We start from the raw sequence: 23964 nt of genomic DNA, 5'->3' as shown, positions 1-23964 counted from the left end.
GGGGGTCTGGGGTCTGTTTTGGCCTGAGGCTCCAAACTGAAATTGAGATTCCACCACATGACCAACCTGTTGTCTTCCACAGCGGCAAATGTTTTTCTCTTTTGTCTGACAGGAGTTTTTGGCTCCTTTCATCCTGTACTTATTTTACTTTTTCAAAAAAATAAATAAATCTAGTTTTAATTTGCTCACGGCGCTTTAGTCCCTGCACAAAAAATAGTTTACAAGACATAGAGAAATTATTCTAAATAGAATCAACAGAAGTTAATTCCCTATTATGTTTATGCACAGTCTCTCAGCCAAGCTACAGAAAGGCTAGGACCAATAGGAGGAGGTATCTGCAACATCGTTTACTGCTGTGGATTTTTTTTCAGTACGGAGTTAGTTAGTTAATTTGCATGTGTTTCACACAGTCTTACATAGCATACTTTGGAGTAATAGGATCCACAAAACACACAACAACATAACAAAAGGCTGGTGTTTTCTCCCGTTCATCAAAAACACCCTCTATTTCCTGTGTGACGCTTTCAGATCTGCTTGCTTGATGCAAAACTCCCTTTCTAACACATCCCAAAGGTGCTCTGTTGGACTGAGGAGACCATTTCTTCAACACAGCGAGCTCACAGTCATGGTCCATGTTTGAGCGTTATACTGTTGTAAGCTGCCATTAGAAGATGGGCACACTGTGGTCATGAACAGAAACAATACTCAGGTAGACTGTGTTTAAACAACGATCAGTTGGTACAAAGTAATCCAGTGTGCAGAACCACTGATACAAGGCAGGATGGATCTGTGCTTTCATGTTGCTTACAGCAGATTCTGACCCTACCATTTGAATGTGGCAGCAGATAGAGACTCATCAGAGCAGGTATTCCCCCCCCGATCTTGTAGCTTGTGTGATCTGTCACATCAGGTTCCTGTTCTCAGCTGGCAGCGTGGCACGCTGTGTGGTCCACCAGGTGTGGAACCTTGAAGCTGTGCCCCATCTGCTTCAAGGTTCAACATGTTGTGCGTTCAGAGATACCGTTGCTGTCCTGTGAACTTGAAATGTTCTATTCCATTCTAAACTCTGGCATCAACAACGGATTTCCACACAGAGAACTGCTGCTCACTGGATATTTTCTCTTTTTCTGACCATTTTCTGTAAACCCTAGAGATGATCTGCAGGAAATTCCCAGTAAATCAGCAGTTTCTAAAATACTCAGCCCAACACGTCTGGCACAACAACCATGTCCAAAGTCACTTCAATTCAAAAATCACCTTTCATCTTTATTCTGTTTGGTTTGAATGATTTCTACGTGCCTAAATGCAAAGAACTGCTGCCATATTTGCGTTAACAAGCAGTTGTGGAACTAATAAAAAGGCCAGGGAATGTATCTATCAGTTGTCACAAACAGCTTGCAGATATTCATTAGCGGCACCTGCTAATAGCCCAATCATTAAAATGGATAAGTACAACAAAACAAAGAAAAAAACTACCTCAACACACCACATCCTGCAGTGAGAAAATATATGCAGTTTATTGATAGATGCAAATAAGAGGCACACACACAAAATAATTCCAATCAATAATGCATTAGTCGTGAGTTCAGGGCGTGTTTTACTTTTCTTCCACATTAGAAACAGTCGGTCATGAATAAAAACCTGCGTGCAGGCTGTTAATGTGTTGCCACACTTTTTGTTTTAATATAATTTATAACTTGAAGCTTTCATGGCACATAAAAAAGCCCAGCTGCTGCTGAATATCATGGAAATAAACAGAAATTCCAGTGACTACTACAAGATAACAACTTAAATCATAAATATCATCTTGTTTTTTTAACTACTGCTCATATTCATGGCTTTTTAAGACCTGCTTGGGCCCATTCACTTCTATTATCATCTGCAAATCACTGTACAAAACCCCCAAAAAAAAGAAAAGAAAAGAAAACATTGTTCCTGTGAAAGGCCAGTTTCACAAAGGACAAATGGTGGGGAGTATTTACATTAGGCTCGAGTCACTGTAACAAATACAAAAGAACAAAAGGCACTGTGACAAATGTCAACAAACATTTAAATATATAATAAAATTGAGCGAAGGAGGGAAAAAACTGCATGTAGTAGAACAGTAGTAGTATTTTTTTCCAAAAGGCTGTGTTGATCATTTCCAAGTATACACAGAATAAAAAGAAAAAAAAAAGGATAATCCTGCAGTAATTCTGCAATACAGCACTATGTGCCCATGACAAAAAACATGAGAGTAAAAGGTGCAATACGGTAAAGCCTGCAGGTGACCTCACATTTCCATTAGCAGAGAAATTAGCCGTACAGGTTACATGTAGACAAAGTTAGCTGCACATGTATGTGCGACACAGCATTACTGACACAGAATTAGGTTATGAATTGCTATCCTGTCGTCAGCGCGTATAAATGTCTCCACTGACATATAATAAATACACAAAACACAGTGCCAAACATGAACTTTGGTAAGTGTATTATTATGAATACTGTCCATGTTCTTTTTCCCCCCTGATGCATCCACCGGGAGCGCGAGAGAAAATGAAAACAGATTCTAGTTGTCATGAGAATCTTTCTGATTATTACAAAATCAGTGGTGTGTTCACAGGTCTTTTTTATACTAAGCTCACTGTCGCAGGATACTGTTGGTATAAATTTAAAAAAAAGTTCAGACTGGACGGCTAGTTTGACGCATGGATCTCGTGCATGAAGTCGATCGAATACACGGGTGCGGGTTTTCTCCAGAGGATTGTGCCTCCTTATCCCATTCTTTGACATCATTGGTCTCTCTTGCACCTACAGTCGCATATAACTATGTTTTCGCCCACATGGATTTTTAACCCATAAGGTGAGCTTTCACTTTAGTGAGTAGAGCAGTTCAGCTGTATGGCAGAGGGACAGAGGGTGAGCTGAGGAGAAGTACTGACAGCACAGCCAGTCCTCCAGCTCTGCGTTCCTCTCTGGCTCCAGCGAGCGCTCGGCAAACTTCATCATCAGCAGCGCCCTTTTCACGTCGAGCCAATTAAGGAGACCCTCGTGTCGGGATCCATCGACAAAGTTTCCCCCTTGTCCTTGTCTCTCCCACTGCTGATCCATGAGGTCCTTCCTCGGTCCCCAGAGCAAGCTCTGCAATATACGCTTGGCCTCCTGGATGTGGATGCGTTTGATGGGGTCAGGTTGGAGAAGGAGCTGGGCCAGCCTCTGGAGGCCAGCTGAATAGAGGGAGACAGAGGGGATTGGAGGCAAGTCCTCACAGCGGTAGTCTTGTTCCTTCAGTGCTGGACTGACCTCGAACGGGTTTGGCTGGTGGAGGAGCTCATAGATCAGGATGCCCACCTGGAACTCATCAAATTTGCGGTACTGGGCTGCTGAGAGGATCTCAGGCGCCAGCCTGGCGTGGTCACGTTTGATGCGAGGGTCCACGTTGGTTGACACGGCATCCTCCGAGGAGCGACGCTTGGCCTTTGCGTAGTTACTGATCAGGAGCCGGGGAAGGTGACGCTGAGCCTCTGCACCGCTTGAACCATTACTGGAGCTGTTTTCAGTCTGTGGAGCGAACAGAGCGGGCCTGCGCTGATGAGGTACCAACAACAAATTTTCTAGGCAGAGGTCACGGTGCGTGACCCCATGCTCTTTCAAGTGCTCTAGGCCATTGCAGAGTTGTAGGAGGAGGAAGCATATGCGACGCTCGTAGACCTCTGGCTGAGCTTTGTGGAATGCCTCCCACTCCCGAACAAAGTCAGCTGCCGTCTGCTGAGGGATCTCAGGTGTGATGACCACCACTCGCTCTCTGTCTTCCGGCTGGCCCTGCATAGACTGAGGCAGTGGCGAAGCAGGTGTGGTTGGCTGGGAGACTTCATCAGAAGGCAACATGCTCTGGGGGACACAGGCGAGGAAGTGACCACAGTCCTGCTGAAGGTTGAAGTGAGGAGGCATGCTCTGCTGCACTGACAGGCCGTAGAGATGGCCCTGTTTGGCTTCAATGCTTGAACTCTTGCAGATCTGCAGAGGTATGTACACAAAGGAAGGGAGAAAGGGGTGAAGCAGAAAAGAAGAAAGGGACAAAGAGGGAGGGAGGGAAAATTCCAGAGACGGGAAGGGAGTGGAGCCAAGAAACATAAGAAAGGAATTCTTGTTAGTTAAGTTCCAAGGTCAGTGCTAATTCAGTTCCTGTTCCTATTCATGTGAAATCAGCACCCCTGATGGACATGTAAGCTCAAGCCTCAGCTGAAAAGCTTTCTCAAAAATACTTTTTATACCACAGTTTGGCAAGTTGATAGCAGTACCAGATTCTGTTGGGATGAAAATAAACTACTACAGCCCTCCAGTGTCCATTCTCAAACTGGTCTGTGTGAAATATTACATCAAATTTTTTAAACAACACCTCCCATTAAATTACATTTATTTTAAGTCTTTGATGGGACTGTTTTTTTCCCCCCAAAAATAATGATCTCGTCTTAGTGAGAAGGTTTAGGTGGCAATACAGTAAACAGCATTACATGTAAAAAAGCATGCTGACTTTTTGTACTGACTTTGCTTAAATGTACAAAATTATCGTTAGCACAGGGATGAGTGTCTTCTAAGTAAGTTTGTCTTGGCTTTGGACAACAGAAAGGGTTTGTCTGGACTGTAAACCCTGCCTGGAATGTAAAGATTAATCAGCCCAGAGATATTAAGCAAGAGTCTGGGCACCCAGGCTGTGGCAAAACACACAATACAAACAGCTGCTACATTGTACAGCACTAATGACTTTCGGGCAAAGATCACATCACCCACACCCTCCTTCCTCGTTATTTGCATTACATGCCTTTAAGGTTTGCGCTGTAGTGGGGCTATCCCATCTGCAGCCTTAGAACAAATAAGACTGCTGCCCAGTTTTAAGCTCCTCATCCTGTCCTCAAACTGTCAAGTACCTGCTTAAAAGTTCAACACCCACTAGGTCAACTGTACCTCAGACAACTGTAAGTTTTCACTTCTCTCAACTGGAACTGACAGTTACGAGCAAGCAAAGTCCCCGACTCTGTTACTATACACTTGCAGGTTATCTTCTGCACAGTTTTAACAACAAATGTTTTCCTTAAAATTTTCCATTTCATTTAAATGTTAGCCTTGCAAATCCAAGTACATTATATGAAAACCAAGAATACAAGTACAATAGGTGGTCAAAGTTTAAAGTTTACACTTCGCTAAAAGTAATGGATAAGCAGTAAAAAAAAATGGCAGCCAAAAAATGTGTAAGTGATTAAAATGAATGAGTAACTATCCAAGTGATAAAGATACAGCTTGCTAATGTTTGGCCAAGAGTTGACACTACTAGTTAATATTTCAAATCAAACTGATTTATGAATACATTTGCAAACTGTTGTTCTGAAACATGGCTAGCAGTGAATCGTTAGCTAGCAATATGGATTAGCAGCTGACTAGCTAGGTAAAGTTGAAAGTGTTAACAGGGCATATACTGGATAAATGGGTAGAGTTGGTGACACCATCCTTTGATATTAATATTTGATAAATAGAGTGCTGCTAAAAGTATCACAACAACAGTCCCCTCAAGGTGCTTTATGCTGAAAGATAAACTTTACTATTAGCCTATTGCAAACCCCCAACAATCAAACGACCACCTATGAGTAAGCACTTGGCAACAGCTAGAAGGAAAAACAGGAAGAAACCTCCAGGAGAACCAGTTTTAGAAGCCATCTGCCTTGACCGGTTGGGGGCATCCAAAAGTAGCCCAAACCAGTTTGAAATGAATTCTGCTGAATATATATTTAAAGATAAAACATGTTATATTAAAATAGTTTCGAAGTATGTTAGGGGATCCAATGAAAAACATTGGCAACCACTTGTTTAAACTATGTAGGATATTATTAATAATATGAATACTGTAAACTGTACTGTATTGATGATCCTACAATCCCATTTTAATGAGAACCCACTTCAAAAGAAGTCAGAGGTAACTGTTATTTACATTTTTATTTTTTAGTACCTCCCTATTTATCGTTTACTCTCCAAACAGTGCATCAAAGCTGTGTTCAGTTACTGACAATCTAACTGAACTACTGCTTTTTCATGTTAGGTGTGTAGAAAACGGCACTGAGGCTTTTATTTTGAAGTAGTGACAGGAAGCATAACAGGTTGCACACCTGCCACCCTTTCCCTGTTTTGCAGAAAAAGTGCTTGGGTGCTCACAACAACAAACAAAAAGCTAGTTGTTCATTCGGTTGCCCAGTTAGTCTTTTTGGGTTAATTCTGATAAAGTGCTCACAGAGTGTGTTGCGTGCCTGGAAAGTAAAACATCTCTCACTTGCAAATGAAGCTCAGTATTTAGGGATTACCTTTACAGCGTAGGAGCTGCTGGGGTCTAAGGCACAGGCGGCAGAGTAGTATACAGCGTCTCCTGCATTGCAGCTGGGCTTGCTAGACGTGAGCCTGAACAGAGACCAGTTGCTCTCTTCAAACCTCAGCGGGTTCTTCTGTGAGCGAGTGAAGTGATCTTCACATTTTAGAGCCAGGCGCCGCAGAGACTCAGCATAAAGCCCGCCCAGTTTTGAGTACACTCCTTCTCTACTGTCGATGTTGCTCAGAAGGGTCTGGAGCTGCAGGCTCGAGCCGAAGTTTGGCGCTGAACCTGGTTCTGCAGCTGAGAACGGCACGCTGAGCTGAGGAGAAGATAAGCAAGTGATGCTGCTTCGGCAGTGCACGCCCAGCCGACCATGAGTCTTGACCGGCTCGTCCAGCGTCCTGGACCTCAAGGCTCGTCCCAGGGGGGCGTGACAACGTTCTAGAGACTCACTGGAGGAGAAAATGGGCCGTGGATCAACGGGGCTGGATGGCAAACTGGAACGGGAGCTGGCATCAGCGGTCCGGCACACATTGCTCTCTGAGCCGGTAAACGGGAGGCGCGGGTACGCTCGAACGAAAGGCTTTCCGTTTCCGTCGGGAGCGGACACGGTGCGGCTGGCCATTTTTTTCTCTGGGAGTGGAGGCGGCTGCTTACTCGGGCTGGTAATGGAGGGAGGGTTAGGAGAACCTGGAGCTGAAGCCACTGGGCTTCTAGGAAACGGAGAAGAACAAGACATTCGTGTAGCATCCTGAGAACCTATGGAAGAAGAAAAAAAGACGTTAGCAGGTCTACCAATTAAATTAAAACCAAACTCACAGACATAACCAATGAAACACAAACTGTGTCAACTTGGGAATTACAGGCTTCCACATGCACACAAACTAATACAGACACAAACAGAGAGAAATGTCTCTTGGCAGACTTTCGTTTTCCTGCCTTTGTGGATTCACACAGTGTATCCTTTGTGTCTGTGCGTCCTTCTAAGTTAATTTTCCTTAACAGGATTCCCTGATAGAATATTCCCAGGTGACAGCTGCAAATCTGATTTATCTACTACGCCCCTCATGTCACTGCGCACTGCTCGGCTATAATATAAAGACATACCTTGTTTCTACAGAAGAACTGGAAATTTTCCACAATCCAGGGTCCATGGTGACAGCCAAAACATCTTCCACCCAGTTATGAACCATTTATCAATTAAAGACTTAAACTTGGAACCTGACATTACACCAGAGAAGACTGAAGATATTTAGATAATTGTGCGGTGCAGTCTTCAAGAACTGCTTTCGCAAGGGGGGGTGGACAGTAAAGGTGGGTGGGGGGTGGCTCTAGGATGTAGCCGAGCCCTTTTTCCCCTCGTTATCAGAGTCCATAATTATCTCTTCAAACAACATTGCTCAGGAAGTTGCAGCAATTACAAGTGTCTGAGTGCCACCGAGGTTTAAAGCTGATACGTGAAGGATGACGACAGTTTCCAACGCGAGGACAGATGCCTCTCATTCTGAGCCATGTCTCAGGCTAGAAGACCGTGAAAAACGTGAACTAATGAACCCGTTACAACAAACTGCATGTGCACTGCATGCGAAAAAAGGAACCAGGGACAAGCTGACAGCCACTAACTGTAAATCCCTGCAGAGCTTCCTTTCCTTGTTTCGATGTTGCTGCTCAGGTTAACTCTGAACAAAGTGCACCTTTATGGTTCGCAGTCATAAAAGAGCAAAACAACTTCCACGGATACCCAAGTGTACATGTCAGAAAATTCACTGACATTGCCATGTAGATATGTCATGCTCGTTTCAGTTGGATTACACGAATGTTTATTACTGCTATTATTATTTTTATTAACTGATTCAGTATGAGCTGCTTACCAGTGTCAGTTGCAGCCAGGTTGTCAGTGGAGGCCATTGGGAGGCTGGAGTTGCTCAGGCCCCGTAGAGACGAGGTAGGGCTCTCTACTGACCCATGTTGGCCACAGCGGTCCATCTCCATGTTGCTGCCACTCATCCTACCCACTCTGTCATGGAGAAAACAAAAAAGCAGAGATAATGTTACACAACTTGATTTTTTACCATTTACTTTTCTACAACAGGGCCCGGTGCAGTGTCTCGAGGCAGTCAATCTGCTGATCTGCAGCAGAAATGGGCATTTTTCTTGCATGCCCGTTTGTAAATGTGGAACCATCCCTCTTCCTCTTGCTTGTTTTACGCCTGCACCATGCAATTAATAAACCTGCGGGAAGGACGACATCATTTCAGATGAAACGATGAATAAGTCATGTCAAGTTTCACTTCTTTGTTAGGAGTGCAACGCTTCCTGATTCAACGTTGCCTCATAATTGCAATAAACAAGCCTTGATGAAAAATGTACTGCCAATCACATCGGAATCTAAAAGTGAGACTGAGCAACTGCTGCTGAGCGTTAGCCCCTCTGTGTCCACAAGTGGCAATAAGAGCATAGGTGCAAACTGGATTTCCCTACATTTAGTTGCATTTTCCTAATTTATGCTTGTGGCTAGGGACTCAGAGTTACATTAACGACTAAAATCTGTAAAAGAAGAATAAATGCGAGGACCTCTCTGGTTTTTTATAATCTTTTTAAAAACTGCACTATGGTTCCCAAATATAGCTTCAACTAAAGGCTACAAATTTAAGCACAAAGTACAACCAAAGTTCCTCCTGTCCATTTGCCTGATTACCTGACCATCTAACCATCGTGACTGCGTCTTATAATGCTAGTGAAAACTGTTCATGAACACTTTCTAATAAATTTGACCAATTAGGGTGACTGACAGCTATTCGCTCTTCTCATTACAGCTGCTAATGGCTCAGGGAAGCAGGGTCCCATCCCTCCCCTTCATCTGCCCCTCTCCGTCCTCTCCTCCGTCACAAAATGACTCCTCTATCCATTTATCTGCCGGCCCCTGACTTCAGTTCCACCATAAATTAGGAGAAAAAACAGAGGAGCAGAGGAGAGAAGCACAGGGGGGAGACAAAGGGTTAGGTATTCTCTGTTGGTAGTTAGCTAAAGGATTCGCTATCATTTTACAGACAAAAGAGGCCATGATGAAAGGCAGTGGAAACGCTGAGGCGCAGGAGAAATGGTAATGAGCGCAGGGATTATGAGCGAATGTGCATGTCTGCGCCCGTGCATGTCTCGGTCTAGATCTCTCCGATTTGTATCCAAAACATGAGATTTTCCTATGTGAAAAAAAATAATGGCACTGATTTATACTGGAGGATGAGCATGGATAAGCAAGCTTCTTTAGGAGAGGCACGCAAGGAAGGAGATACAAGCATTTAGGGTGGTACAATATTTGTCCTCATTATTGTTTGTTCCATTAAATGCACATAAATGTTTCAAGTGAAGATTTTTATTGCTGTGAACACTTGGTATCTGCAGTTTGAATTTAATTTAATTTAAAAGCCCCCCACACACACACACTTTATACAGTGTTGTATAAAATGCACATTATGCACCAAAAGACAACATTTTTTCCAAGATCACCGTGACTAGAATGTCTGATTTTAGACTAAACATCTATTAATAACCTTGGTTTCTCATTTCCTCTGAGTAGATCTGATCAGCTTTCCAGCAAAAAACAAAGCTTACTTGAGATTCTCTTATTGCCCCAGTGAATCGGACTGGCGTTGCAGCCAACTAGCTAGAGATAGCAGTGTAACAGTGTAAAATGAGACATAAACCAAACTGCAGCAGTGTTGTTGTTGTTGTAGGTTAGCCTAATTGAACTGATTTCACTTCCCGACTCTTACTTAGGACGTTCTTTGTGGTAATCACATAAAATGATGCAGTGGGAGCGAAAGCATGCATACGCTTTGTATGTTTACGTGCAAAAGGTCACATGCTCACCCATGTACAAATATACTTGGATTTTCAGGGCCATTTCATGTAGAGATGTAATCTTTTAGTCACGGGCTTAGCTGGTTAAAGAGTATTAAGAATACACCCGATTAATTCATAATACACCGTCCCTCCTTTATGTATGCTGCAGGAAGCAGAGGTGGTAGCAGACACACCATGCAATGAACACAATCCCCGCAAAGCTTGCAGTGTTAGTTTTTATGAGTCTCTGCCAGAGAGGAACGGATTGAACTCTATCTCTGTGATATTATGGACAATATAAATATCTCATGTCCTCCTTTAATATAAAGACTCACAGGAGGTAAAAAGCTGTATATTGCATTTCTGTTACACAGGGTTATATTTTCTCCCGCCTGTTGTGCAACCTCTACATGTTCCAACAGAGAATAAAGAGACACATTGTTTGCCTCCAAAGACTGTAGGACAGTTACCAAGGCTGTACAGTTTTATAAACCAAAGATCCATTAATGTTTGACACAAATCCTTGCTATCTCTTGCAGACTGCTCCAGGCCTACCTTGTCATCATTTGTCAGCCTTTTCCCCCCTTTTCTTATTCACCGCCGCTCAGCTCACGTGTTTAAAAAAAAACCCCAAAACAATCTTTGAAATGCAACTCTGTCGCTCCTCCTGTCTAAGAATGTAAAATCTATTAGAACTATCAAGCTTTTCATCTTACCACTTCTTTCTACTGTACCAGCGAGACTTGTTAAAACAGAGAATTAGATCAAGAAAGTGGAAAAACATTACATGAGATTAGAAGAAGAGCAAATGGCAGTTTGTAAAAGAGGAAGGAAACAAATTTGACCACATGCAATGCTACATCTAAATTTTGGCATCTGATGGAGATGTGGGGGGAAAGAAAGAGAGAGAAAAGCAACCTGAAACACAAACTCTTCACCAGCCTAATGACATAGCAGTCCGATTTTGTGTCTCACTGGTGATGCAGGAGAATAATTTGTCGTCAGGTGCCTACCTCATGCTGAGGTCCTTGCTGGGCCGGTTGGTACAAAATGCCCCTGGATCATGCTAGCGGCTCCCTAGAGCCACGGCGTGTGTAGGTAACACAACCCTGGTGCCACACGAGTAATGTGTGTATTTAAAGTGTCTCACAAGAAAAGCAACAGCATCCATTAGATGCGGGGAGTTAAAGCGCCCACATTTCTAATTTCATTCACCTACGAGTTCACTTTAGAAAAGCCTTCAAGTCTGCCAGACTGCAACAAGATGCTATCTGTTGTGCAGCAGAAAGGGGATCAGGAAGGCTTTGTGCAGGGAGGGGCAGCAAATCTTGGAATAGCAGATCACAGAGCGAAGCCAATTCAAACCCAAGTCAAGTTGAGTCCACAATGCTGATCTATAAAATCTACTTCTATCTGTGGCAACTGATCGCCAGGCTGGAACAGTTTGGGAGTTGCCCCGGGGGGCAGCAATCTGTTCACTAAAGCCCCTCCCTCTTTGGCAACATTTACACACCAGTTGACACGCCTTCCTTGTTAAGGAGTAGGCTACTTAATCATGCACACTCATCCATGACGTAGGCACATGCACAAAAGCGAACACCTCCTAGGCCCGACCCGACATATAATCCATTGGATGACCTGTTACATGGAATTAAAGAGCAAAATCTGGTGTTTTATGCCGTGATCAAAGGCTCTGAGAGCCAGATTCTTTTAAACCATCTGTGGATTTTAAATGATTCAGAACTTTAAAATGCTCCTTCAAAGGGGACGTGTACTCATGTCTTTGAGTCGGGAATGTGGAACTACTCTCCAGTACTGTGTCTCCAGTAGTGACCAGGGTCGCTTACTGCTTAAACACATTAAACCCACTGATAAACTTGGAATGCCACAAAGTGAGAGCTGTCACTGACTGGGTAAAGGCGTGTTCCCACATGTGTCCCAACAAGGTTTTTTTTTATCAGCGCAGAATGTTGGCAATGTCATAACAGCAAAAACGGTTCCTTCCTAGAATTACCACAAACATAAAGCCCCACTGAAATGTGATCAGCGGTCTGTGTCGTCTTCTGAGCTTTGGCCGAATCTAGCTCAAGATGAGAAAACGCGTGCTTACGTAGGGGAAGTCACATTGTGTGTGTGTGGCTTGCACCTCATTGCACTGTTATAGACAAAGCAAAGTTTATTTTAAGGGGGGAGGGGGTTCATTTGATGCTCTAATAACTTCAACACAGAGCCTCTTCTCTTTTTCTTGTTTGGAAAACTGACTCAGACAGCACAATGTATTCTTAGACTCACGCAACTTCAGTTTAAGGCAACTGTGCATTTTTTTATAGCTTACATATGACTGGTAAAACCAGGAGTGTGCAAAGAGGAGCATTCATCATTTTGCATATATAGCACATGATGTAATAAAACGTGATTATCAAGCCACACAAATGACCAGCATGTGGACTTCAGCAGAAATATCGTACACACAAACAAACAAACAAACACACAGTACTGTGAAAATTTCACCTCTGGTCTCATTTCTTTATATTTTTCTTCAAAGAAGTCAGATTTTCTTGGAATGTTTTTTAAGTGGTCTTGAGCAATAGTTCTCTGGGCTTTCTGAAGTTTTTCAAAGTTTTTCTTTGGATAGTGGCTGCTTTAAAAAAAAAATCATATTTAGTCTAGTCCTTGCATCTGCCCATTTTCTGAGTAATGCTTTTTTTTGGGTTTTGTTTATTGAACCTCTTAACACGGACTTATGAATCACTGAAGGATGAAAAAAGCTCTTAACACAAAGGATGTGAACCAGTGTTGTTTTTACATATAAGAGAAAACTGACCAGGGGGCCCATTTTAAATTGGATCTTTGTTACAGACATAATTTGTTTCCATTCCTTTAGCTGATTGAATCTATGAAACTCACAAAAATAACACATTTTGACAGACATACAATAGTATTTTTCGCACCAACAAAGTGATTCCCAGAGAGCTATCAGCTTGAATTTGGCACTTCTCAGCATGTGGTGCAGTGTGTCCTTAAAATATCTGAACAGCACCTGAAACTCATGTCTTTAAAGAGTGAGAAAAATCTATTACGGTCCTGAAAAGGAGCTGAGAGATGTATTTGAGCCTTTAGTTGATCCAAAGAACTGTTCACTAAAGCCTCATCAGAAATAATTTTAGTGGACAGGTGGCTGTCAAGAAGCCATTCATGCAGAAGGAAATTGGGGAAAAAGGTGGAGGTATGTCACTTTACATAAGAATTTGACTGAAAATCAGGTCTTGGAGCGACTAATCCAAATGTGAAAATTCCGATTCAAACCACTGTCAATATGTACCAAGGACATAAGGAGAGATGCAGAACAGTGACTGGCTACAGTCATCTGTAAAAACATGGTGGAGGCTCTGTCATGGTTCGAGCATGCATTTCAGCCAGGGGTGTTGTAGATCTTGTCAAAACTGATGGAATTATGAACACAGAAAAATGCCATCAGATTTGGACCCACTAGCATCTGACTGACAAAGATCCCAACCACAATACAGTAAAATGCCACCAACATCCAAAGAAGAGCTTCGACAGTCTTCCAGGAAGCCCAGAGAACTATTCCTGAAGACTACTTTCGTGCCTAAGAGAGTTCAGGCTGTGTTAATGAATAAATATTGGCTTTCACGCTTGTTAGAAATCTTTTATATAAGGCTCGTTTTTGCTGTGCACACTGTATTTTCATGCATGTTTAAAGATTTCTCCCAATTTTCTATTAAAATATAAAGAAAGGAAGGGCTACTCAAGAGTTTTCCACAGTACTACAAATGCTTTTTGCATTCATCGTCTACAGTGGTGCAGCCAAAACAAATTTACAGTAACTTGACATAGCAGCGGGCTACTTAACAGACGTACTTTGTGCATTAATTACAATTGAAAAAGGTCACGCTGCTAGCATGAATAGAACAAGGCGTGCATTAAGGAATATTCTGCAAGAGTCTGAATGATCACAAGGCATTAGAATGGAGGCTGAATAATGATGCTATGAAAGGAGAAGGCACTGCGAGTTTCACACTAATGACTGCAGTTAGATACTGTATCTGCACATATGTATGGTCACAGACACCGAATAGTGACTTGCATGACATAAATGCATCAGAACTGCCTTTGTGGAGAGCATTACATTAGGCCTAAGTGGATGTTATAAGTGCTAAATTAAATAATATAATCAAACCACAGTCCCAAAAATCCTAATGCAAGTCACTGAGACAAAACAATAGAACAAGTATTTGCTACAACAGGCAATCCACATGTGATAAACCTGCGTTACAGTTAAACTGTATTACAGTATGTCAACAGCTTACCTCCATATAATGCAGTATTTATCACACTTTTTCACTGCTGCCTTTGAATAAACAATATTTCAGTTCCCCTGTCCTTAAGCCACGTTGTGCATTTGTTTGTGTTACATGTTTGGATATTAGATGATCAGCTAAAAGGATTTCGTGCCTGTGATGTTTTCCAGCTACTCTGAACAAAGTTAGTGAACACCTTCTGAGATATTTTGTGTTTGTTGGTCAACATGAGTGATGGAGCAGTGTCGTTGCCTCAGATAGGCTCAGCCATCTTGCTGCTATTCTGCCATTGCTTTTGACAACACGATTAACTGAAAAAGCAGATTTAGTAATAAAAAAAAAGTCATAGATCTTTCTGAGATCTGCTGCATTGCTGCTCTGTCCTGTTCAAGGGTCAACCAAATGTGTGACTGTAAAACAAAAACAGTGCTTTGCTATTCTTACCTGTGCAGTTTCTTGGGTGGGGGAGGCGGTGGATTGGGGTCATGGCTGGTAGCTCCCTTCCCTGGTGCCAGCGGCTCTGATGAGCCACCATGCAACGGTTGCTTTGCCGGCATGCTCCCGTTATGCTTGCCCTCCGCCTCTGCGCCGTTGCCCTTAGTTTCCCCCTGATAGGCACCATTGTTAGTGGCAGCTGGGGGGGCCGTGCCTGGCTCTGTCAGCGGAGGGGGGCCGCTGTGGGCCTTCGAGTCCCTGGCCTCCTTCCAGACAGCAGCACCATTGACTACGCCTGTCACCCGAGAGGTTGCCTCAGCACTGGCGGCTAACTTTTTCTTTTCAGTCTCTTTCCGGTCTCTTTCTTCCTCCTCCTCCTCTTCCTCAATGCGGCAGTTCCAGCCAGAGCTGTGGTGGTGGGGCTTGTGCCATCGCTCGGGCGCTGGGCTCTGGTTCTCAGCAGTGACCTCTTTAGTAGAGACGAAGAAAAGCATGGGGAGTTCAGTGAGAGGGACGGGAGATGAAACAGACGGAGAGAGGCTGGAGGTCAGTAGTCTGGGAAGTTCAGGAAGCGGGACTGGAGAAGACATGGACGATGAGAGGCTAGAGGTGCCCAGTTTTGGGGAGCGGGTGTTCCTCTTTGGAGGAATTGGTGGGCTGGACTGGGGCTTGGGGTGCAGAGTAGGGGCACAGCCTACTTCTGTAGCAAGAGAGCCTATGCTGTGGCTGGGGCTGGGCCAACGGAAAGCAGGACTGCTCTGGTCTTTACGAGCCGTGGGGCTGAAGTGGCACTGGGTGCTAACAGCCGAATCCGGGCTGCTCAAGTAGAAAGTTCTGTTGTTCTCCTCCATGTGAGCAGCCATTACAGTGATGGTGGCCCGCTGACTGTCTCCTGAGAGGTCATGCTCAGAGCTTAGGGACTCCTCAGTCTGGTTTGGGGACTCCGGTTGAGATTGCAGTCCGTTTTCTTGCTGCTTGCGCTTTTTCTTAGTGCTCTCAGCATAAATTGGCTCTGAGCTTTTCTGTCCACTGAAAAAGGTGGGAGTTGACTGTGGGCTACCCATAGATGGTGGGCTTTGGGGGCTCCTCGAGCTGTCTTTTCTTGCTCCTGAGCCTGAGCCTCCAGGAAGTGAATCTGTGCTGCTACGATAAGAATAAGAGGAGTCTGATAGGTTGCTCTGTTTGGACAGGATGTGACAAAGAGATTTAGGGCTAGCAACATCCACACAGGAAGTGGTAGAAGTGCTGGATGTCTTTGTGGTAACACCCGTCGCACTCCCACTGCTCATACCATTGCTGTGGACTGTGGCAGGGCTAGTAGGGACAATATCCAGTGAAAAGGGTATCTCCACAGCTGCCTGTTGACATTCTTGATAATTCGACCTGGTAGTCACAACATTTCCATTAAAAGTGCTTTTGGTTCGGAGAGCGGATGTACTATTCTGCTGCCTGCAGGAGTCTTCATTGGCATTTTTCTTTAAACTCTGAGAACCTCGACCCTCCTCCTGGGTAACATAGATATTGCTGATGATCTTAGAGTCAGTGGGCAGGATAGTGGGGGACAAGGGAGTCAAAGAGAAGCAGTTGTTGCAGTCTTTCTTGGCGTCGGGACTCTGAAGAACTGCGTCTCTGTGGGCCTTATTGCAGCCGCTGTTATCAATGTAAAGAGACGACAGGTCTAAGAGCTGCTTGAGGCGCAGCCTCTCAGTTGGGCTCTTTGTGTTTTCCTCCTACAAACAAACATGAACACACATTACCAAACACACATCCAGCTGACAAAAAAATAAATAAAAAATGGAAACATTTGAGAGGCTCACCTGCTCAATGTTCATGTTGACATCTGCAGCATCGCTGGTGTCGAGGCTCATCATAGTAGGTTTCACAGCTATCGTCGGCTTGCTGTAGGGTGAAGGCGCAGTCACTAAAGCTTCCTCATCACCTCCCGGGCTGCTCTTCAAACACGCAGCTGGTGCGCCGCCATCCCGGAAGCCAACGGTCTTGTGTGCGCTGAACGGGTGGAAGCAGTTCTTACAAGAGCCGGGTTTCCACACGTGTTCTGCAAAGTCGTTGCACGCTGACATCTTGGGTTCGCTAAATCCGGTTTGGTCAGAGGTGGCTCTGGAAGTATCTGGTAGATGCAGGATGACCTGTCATGGCTGATTTTGCGACACGGGGTGTCGGTCGTAGGGCAGCATGTAAAAGGCAGAGAGAAGAATGAAGCACAGGTTTTTGAGTTAGACATATGGCCTAAAAGTGATTACATTAAGTCATAATAATAATTCCACATGTCTTTGTCACCAAAAAAACCCCCAAAAAACAAAACAAAAAAAATTGATGTATAAATCTCACCCAGCCCTTAAGTTCTTGTCTGACAGCTCATATCTCTTTTGCAGTGCCCGGAGAAAAGGTATCAGACTGTTTTTATTAATTTTGCCTTTAACCTAACATATGCATGATCTTCTGCCATAAATCCTAACAGATATTTAAAAAAAAAACAGTGAAAAGTTCAAGCATCTATTTAAAAACTCAAAGACAAGGAGGCCCAGGCTGACAAGTGTCTCTGACTCCATAGAAGACTTGTTAAGACTCAAGTGTCATTCATGGATGTAACTTGAGAAGACCTGATGCCTGCGTGCACTGCATGTTCCCATGCCCTCTTAAATTAGAGGGTATGTGGTTTCTGTTCAACCAAAGGGTTTTGCCGATGTGAGCCTGGCAACTTAAAAGCCGTCCGGAGCCCTCCGCAGCCCCCAGCGTGCTACCAGAAGACGGAGGAGCCTCAAGCATCCCGGAGGTCGGAATGTCAGGAATGTCTAAAGGCGCAAGTCTCACCAGGGTGAATCTCACACCCACGATGACCCCCCACCCCCCTTCTCTCTTCTACACATGAACACACAAACAACATGTGCGTCCTACACCTCTCACAAACACAACTGAACCACGCACCTCCTTCCTCTCCCTCGCTGAGCCCCGTTTAACTGGGCCGACAGAGAGAAGATCAACACCTTTTCAGAGAGATCATTTGTTTCCTCGCAGCCGGGAGCGGGGTGGGGGTGTGTGTCTCTATTTATGCTCCTGACACAGCTTTAATTGCCTTTCAACAAGGTGATGCAGTGACATACGGCCACATTAGCTCGCTATTTAAGATGCACCGGCTGGAAAACAGTCGTAAGAGGCAGGAGGATCCACAATTCCTCTTATGACTGAGGAAAGTTCTCAGCTAACTTGCGACTCATCACAGAGAAACATTAGAGCGACATCAAGCATTAACGTAGCCATGGATTGAAAAATACTTAATAGAGGTTAGGCCTATTAAGACTCCAGTTAATTCTTGCTTTATGACCCAGTAATGCCACAGGGTATGACGAGTGGTCCCGCTGGCAAAGATAAGATGCATGTTTACATTTTTCTTTGTTCTGTCTGACTCAGTTCATGCAGGAAGGCATCCGCTAGCTCACTGTTTGTTTTACCGTTCCTGCGACAACAGAGGAAACTGCAGCTTGGCCAACATCTTACAGCCTCGTGCATGAGTCATGCGGATAGATGACTGATCAGAGGCGCAAGGGATTATTGGGCCACTGGTTCTCGAGTGCACAGACCTGCTGCCAGTCAACTTTAGTCTCTGCTAAGAGAGTCGCAATCGTCCACGCAGGATTTTCACCTGAGACCACTTCTGGCACTCGTGTCTGCATTTGCACAGCAACACTGGGACACAAATGAAGCTGCACACGGTTTTGGTTATTTTGGCTCTTGTTGGCATGGTCAGAGCTACTTGTTTTAACAGAGATAGACCCTGTGGTCTACATTCCCCACACCTTCTCAAGTTCACCGTTCAATTTCTCTCACTTCCCCTTGCTAAAAGTAAAAAAGTAAAAGCTCTCACACGCAGCAACAAGAAGTTGAAAAGTGAAGCAGTACCTTCGATATAAGACAGACTAGGGCTGGGCCATATTATACCGTTCACGGTAATACCGGTATAATGTTAGGCAACGATAGGAAAATGAAATATCGCGATAGAATGGGAGTAAAACGCGCATGCGCAGTGCCTTTGTTTTCATACGCACATGGCCGATTGTTGAGTGAAACAGATGAACCAGAATTGGTTTGTAAAAATGGTGCAACTTCAGTGATGTGGAACTGGTTTGGTGTTTGTCCGTCAGATACACAATAAAGCACATTTTTTTGCAGAACATGCAAGCGGCCGTCGTTATTGTCGTATTTGTCGGACTAAGATGCTCTTAAATCTGGGAGTAATCTGGGTCCTAAACTCCGTATGCTTCAGGTCAAACAACACTGCAGCATCACTGAGACTTAAAAACTGTCTAAATTCTTTCATCTTTAATAAAACGATCAGCATTGCTGCTTTACCAGGTGTAACTATAAAGTTTAACTTCCAGGCATCCATGAAAACAAAAGTTATTACATTTAACGGAGTTAGAAGTTAGCAGGAAGCTAGCGGAAGTTAGCTCGCTAGTTTCGCTAGTTACCTAAGCATGATATTGCATGTTCTGACTGAGAGATTTCTGAAAAAAATCAAACGTACAGCTCTGCTATCACTTCCAACATAAATGAAGACAGGAAACTAAACAGCAGTGACGTTTGTAGGGTTACTGAAGTTGGGCTAGCTGGTATATAATGATGTGCTACGTGATCGCTAGCGACACAGCTATGTTAGCATAACATAAACAGTGAAGCTGGAGGACGAACACTAACACTTTTCCACTTATAAAAGTTAACGTGAAGGTTCTTCATGGTTAGAGACAAATGCAATCGCATGGCAGGATGCTGTAAACGGACCAAACTTCAGTCAGGAGAACAACTGAGATAATCCATCCACAATACGAGGTTAGTCATTAATATACTGCAACAACATGGGAATAGAGCAGCTGCCAGAGAATTCAACATTAATGAATCAATGGTACAGAAGTGGAGGAAGCAAGAAGAATGAGTTTAATAAAGTTTGATTTATCTGACTGCTTTGTTTCGCTTAATGTGCCTTATAATCCCGTGCACCTTATGGTCCGAAAAATGCGTACTGCACACTGCAGTTTAATGTTGCAAAGCACCTCTTTTTAACTTCAGTGGATATTATACATGGTTATGCTCAGGATATGTCAGCCCATTTCTACTGGAAATGCCTTTTGGTTAAACTTTCAGCAAGGAATTTGCATTTGCACTGTTACATTTTTATAAAGCTTTAATGTACATAAAAACCAGCTTCTTGTTTAAGTGAAAATAAATGGAAGGTTGTCTTTTTGCGCTAGTAATGTTGTGGAGTTGTATTTTGTCTCGCATCAATTATATCGTCGGTTATATCGTTAACGCAAATTTTCAAATATATATCGTGATAAATATTTTTGGCCATATCACCCTGCTCTAAGACAGACTATGGAGAATATCTCATGAGCATATGAGAAGCTGGGGGCTAGAAAAATGACTTGAGGATGGATGTGGAATTTACAGTTTTGAGCCACCACCTCATATAGACTGTGCAAACCTTAACAAGCCTCCGCCCTCATTTCTTTCGACCTTTGTACACACACACACACACACACACACACACACACACACACACACACACACACTGATATTTCAAACAGATCCAAAGGTAATCTCAAAGATTCTAAACCTTATAACCAACCGCTGAACCTAAAATTGGTTCTTTTCCCTTTGATGAGCAGGGTGTGAGAATGCACTTTGTCTGAATCCTGAATCTTTACGCAGCAGCGCATAACCAAGGAGTCAACCACCTACATACACACATGACACCCCCCCAACCCCCCCCCCACCCCACCTCATACCCCGACAGACACACACGCGCGCACATGTACGCGTAAGCAAACAAGCGCAGAGACAGTCGCTATGAAGTGTAGGTCATCTGATGGTTATTACTCGAGTCTAGGGTTACTGTAATCCACCGACTTGTCCTACTGACTGCTTTTTAAGGAGCTGCTCTGTGCCGTGCGAGCAAACGCACACTTAATTGGATGACAGGCCCACAAAACAGGGGAAAAACACACACAAAACAAAAACAAAACACATCCACTCGTACATAATCAAAATAATTGGACAACCTCTAGTTCACGTCACAGTCTGATAAGCAGGTCACCTCAGTGTGTAGTCCCTCACTTTGAATACAAATCCCTTTTCGGGCAACATTTGTCACGCCTGCTCACTCACACGGCCCCGTTCATTCATTCTGGGGGCGCAACCAGGTTTCTCCACAGTCACGAGGGGGGTATTTCCAACCCCGCCACCCTAAAATAACTTGTGAACTTTCTTCTAAACCCCCATCTTAGATAGATTATTGGTCTATTTTGCGAGCATCAGCTTTAACATCCGCTCGACTTGCGGTAAACACCCCACGTGTTTCGGTCTGAGATTCTGTTTTTAGATGAGGTGCGTGAAGATTTGGGTAAACGTTGCTGTCGCCATGCCAAATTTGGTCGGCGATGGGTTGTTGAAGATTAAATGTAAAAGAAAAACGATGTCCTTAGAATATTGCGTTATTTAGAAAAAAAAATCTATTACCTGAATGAATAATACAACGCGCACGCCTATAGAAAATTCAAGTGAAACAACTTTGTTCAGCAGATGAAGCAGGTGTCGCCTATGCAAAGGAAATAAAGGGAGGGAGGAAATAAATGGCACCTACAATGAAACCATGCTGAAGTAGCCAAGGTTATCCGCCGACTGCTTACCTGCTCGGACTTCGTCCTGCCTGGTAACACAAAAGCGTTAAAAAAAAAAAAGACCTAAAATAATGAATACACGTGCAAATGTTCTCGTGATTCCCACAGATGTCGATATCCGTCTGTCTTCAAGTATTCCACCACCCACAGGTTAAAGACGCAGGAGACTGTGCGCTGCTGCGGGCTGTTTTCGGCTCCAGCCAGGCATGCTGGTGCTGCTGCTGTTGCACTGTGCAGAGGTGGAGTGCTGGAGCGCAGCCCTCTGCAGCAACGTGGGGGAGAGCACAAGGAGGTGGGAGGAGCTCCTAACCAACCAGCCTGCCTGCTGCCTGCCTGCCTGCTATGCAGTCGGCCCAGTGGCCACACTCCTGCTGGCTTACAGAATATACACACACACACATATATACGTTTTATTTATTAAAAATACACAGCCCAACTTTTCCTAATCTTAAACTTTAAGCTTCAGGCTACAAATGATGGTCACTACTTCATGGCTCCAAGGGCCACTGGCTTGTGCAAGTTTATTCAGAAAGCCCCGAGACTGGATCAAGAGATCCTTTGAAGCAAAGAGAGTGTGGATCAACACAAGCTTCTCTGGAGTTCTGTTGCCCCCCCTCTCTTTTCCTCTGCTACCCCCAGGACTGTGCCTGCTTCTGTTCATCACGGTGACAGAGTAATAGAAAAACACTGCTGCTGCTACTGAGCCTGGCTGGACCCCTGCTGATTTCCATTACTGGCAGCATAGCTCAGGGACTGACAAACACAGTCAGTGTGGATGAACTCAGCCATAGAGATTAACCTTTTAACTGAGTGTGTCTTCTAACATCTTATCAAGAAATGACATTGAAACGAGCAATAACACTTGTCTCCTGACTAATTTAAAAAGAAAGTACTGTTTAAAACAACACCAGAATTAGTTTTTTGAAGATTTAATGTTGGTTTTCTGTAGTAGGACATAAATACAGCAAAGGAGACAGACTCTGATGGCTCCTTGAAAAATCTAAGAAAAAACAGTACTCAATCTGTCAAGCCTCAAATCCAAGTATCCCATTGATCTGATCTATTGCCTGTGAAGAACACATCCATGAATATGAATTGATTGGACACAGACCCTCGCAGTATCCTGAAACTCACCAAAGATTTATAGCAGAGCTAAGACAATCAGCATAAGTGGCAGAGCGGAGACTGGATCCAGGAAAAGGGATATCTTTTACAAGACCACCTGTTGAATTTGGAAAGAGTTGCAATCCTCTCAAGAGGATTAAGAGTTTGTTGCATTTCATCTATTTTTGGCAGCACAGCACATGTAATAATTCTGCTAATGGGGTAATTCAGATTGGTGCGTTGCATAAGAGCGCTGGATGATGTGTGAGAAGCTTCTAGGCACATTCAGCTATTCGACATAGCCCAGGCAACAATGCATTGCACGGAAAATGTATAGGTTTTTTCTTTTGTTATATGAAATTCGTACAGGAGGTGGTACGTGTTGTTCCTGTACTGAAGTGTATCTGTGCTGAGAATCTTCATTAGCTTCATGCAGTGTCATTTTGCAAAGTCACAGGAGGAAAGGCTGTCATATAAAACTGAGATACTGTGGGAACATCCAAATGAGAGGAACACAGCAGACGGATAGGACCGCTCGGAAACACTGCATTACTACAAGAAGTTTTCCACACCGAATGTCTGAATAACAAGTGTGTGGGGAAATGTGATTTCACTCAATTCTTCCTAATTCATGTTATATCCAAGCAGAAACCTCTTAAAAGTCAAGCAGATGTACCAAAAAAAGGATGAGGATAATTGGAGTTCCTTTAATCACCACATGAGGCAGGTCCCAAAAGGAAGTCATTCTCCCTGAGACTACTGTGTTAAAATGCCCAACTTTACAACAGGAATTAACATGTTTGCAGCCTGCTACAAAAAAGTGTTGGTTTCTACAGCATATTATCCCCTTTGTTAGGGGTTCATTTACTTATAACTCACTAAGTTTTAATGATAAGCATCACTAAGGGGTGTGGCTCCTTGAGTAGCAGGGCGCCCAGTGAAAAACAGTACACATCATGACTCAGGAGCTTGAGGCAGCTTGAAGCAATTGTTTTCTGTGTGACTTTATCAGTCTCTCACATCGCTGCGGAGGAATTTTGGCTCGCTATTTCCAAAATTGCATCAGTTTATTGAAGTTTAAGGGCTTTTATTCAAGGCCTGGCTACAGCATTTCAACCAGTTTGGAGTCAGGACTTTGACTGGGCCATTGCAACACCTTGATTCTTTTCTGCTGTAAAGCTGCCGATGCGCTGGGATCATTGTCCTGCTGTGTGACCCAGTTTCAGCCAGGTTT

General features: G+C 43.8%; 1 protein-coding gene across 1 annotated transcript; it reads right to left on the bottom strand.

Annotated features, from left to right (window-relative positions):
* Nucleotides 1–1490: 1490 nt before the first annotated feature.
* prag1 (PEAK1 related, kinase-activating pseudokinase 1) lies at nt 1491–21962 on the bottom strand. The gene is made up of 6 exons (XM_082539668.1): nt 21636–21962; nt 16752–17090; nt 14944–16664; nt 8206–8351; nt 6330–7093; nt 1491–3996 (listed from the first exon to the last, which is right to left on the bottom strand). The coding sequence occupies exons 2-6, from the start codon at nt 17013–17015 to the stop codon at nt 2851–2853; spliced, it is 4041 nt and encodes a 1346-aa protein (XP_082395794.1). The 5' UTR covers nt 17016–17090; nt 21636–21962; the 3' UTR covers nt 1491–2850.
* Between the last annotated feature and the right edge of the window lie 2002 nt (nt 21963–23964).

The sequence above is a fragment of the Aulonocara stuartgranti genome (assembly GCF_965226115.1).
Source record: "Aulonocara stuartgranti genome assembly, chromosome: 7".
In the NCBI taxonomy this organism is placed as follows: domain Eukaryota; kingdom Metazoa; phylum Chordata; class Actinopteri; order Cichliformes; family Cichlidae; genus Aulonocara; species Aulonocara stuartgranti.
The sequence above is the reverse complement of the archived record's forward strand: the minus strand, read 5'-3'. Positions and strand labels throughout refer to the sequence as shown.

Excerpts from the sequence above, each read along its gene's own strand:
- prag1 (XM_082539668.1), bottom strand. The coding sequence starts at position 17,015 with ATGTCAGCGTGCAACGACTTTGCAGAACACGTGTGGAAACCCGGCTCT. Across the intron at positions 16,665-16,751 it reads TCAACATGAACATTGAGCAG|GAGGAAAACACAAAGAGCCC; the intron begins GTGAGCCTCTCA and ends GTTTGTTTGTAG. Across the intron at positions 3,997-6,329 it reads GCAGCTCCTACGCTGTAAAG|ATCTGCAAGAGTTCAAGCAT; the intron begins GTAATCCCTAAA and ends ATACCTCTGCAG.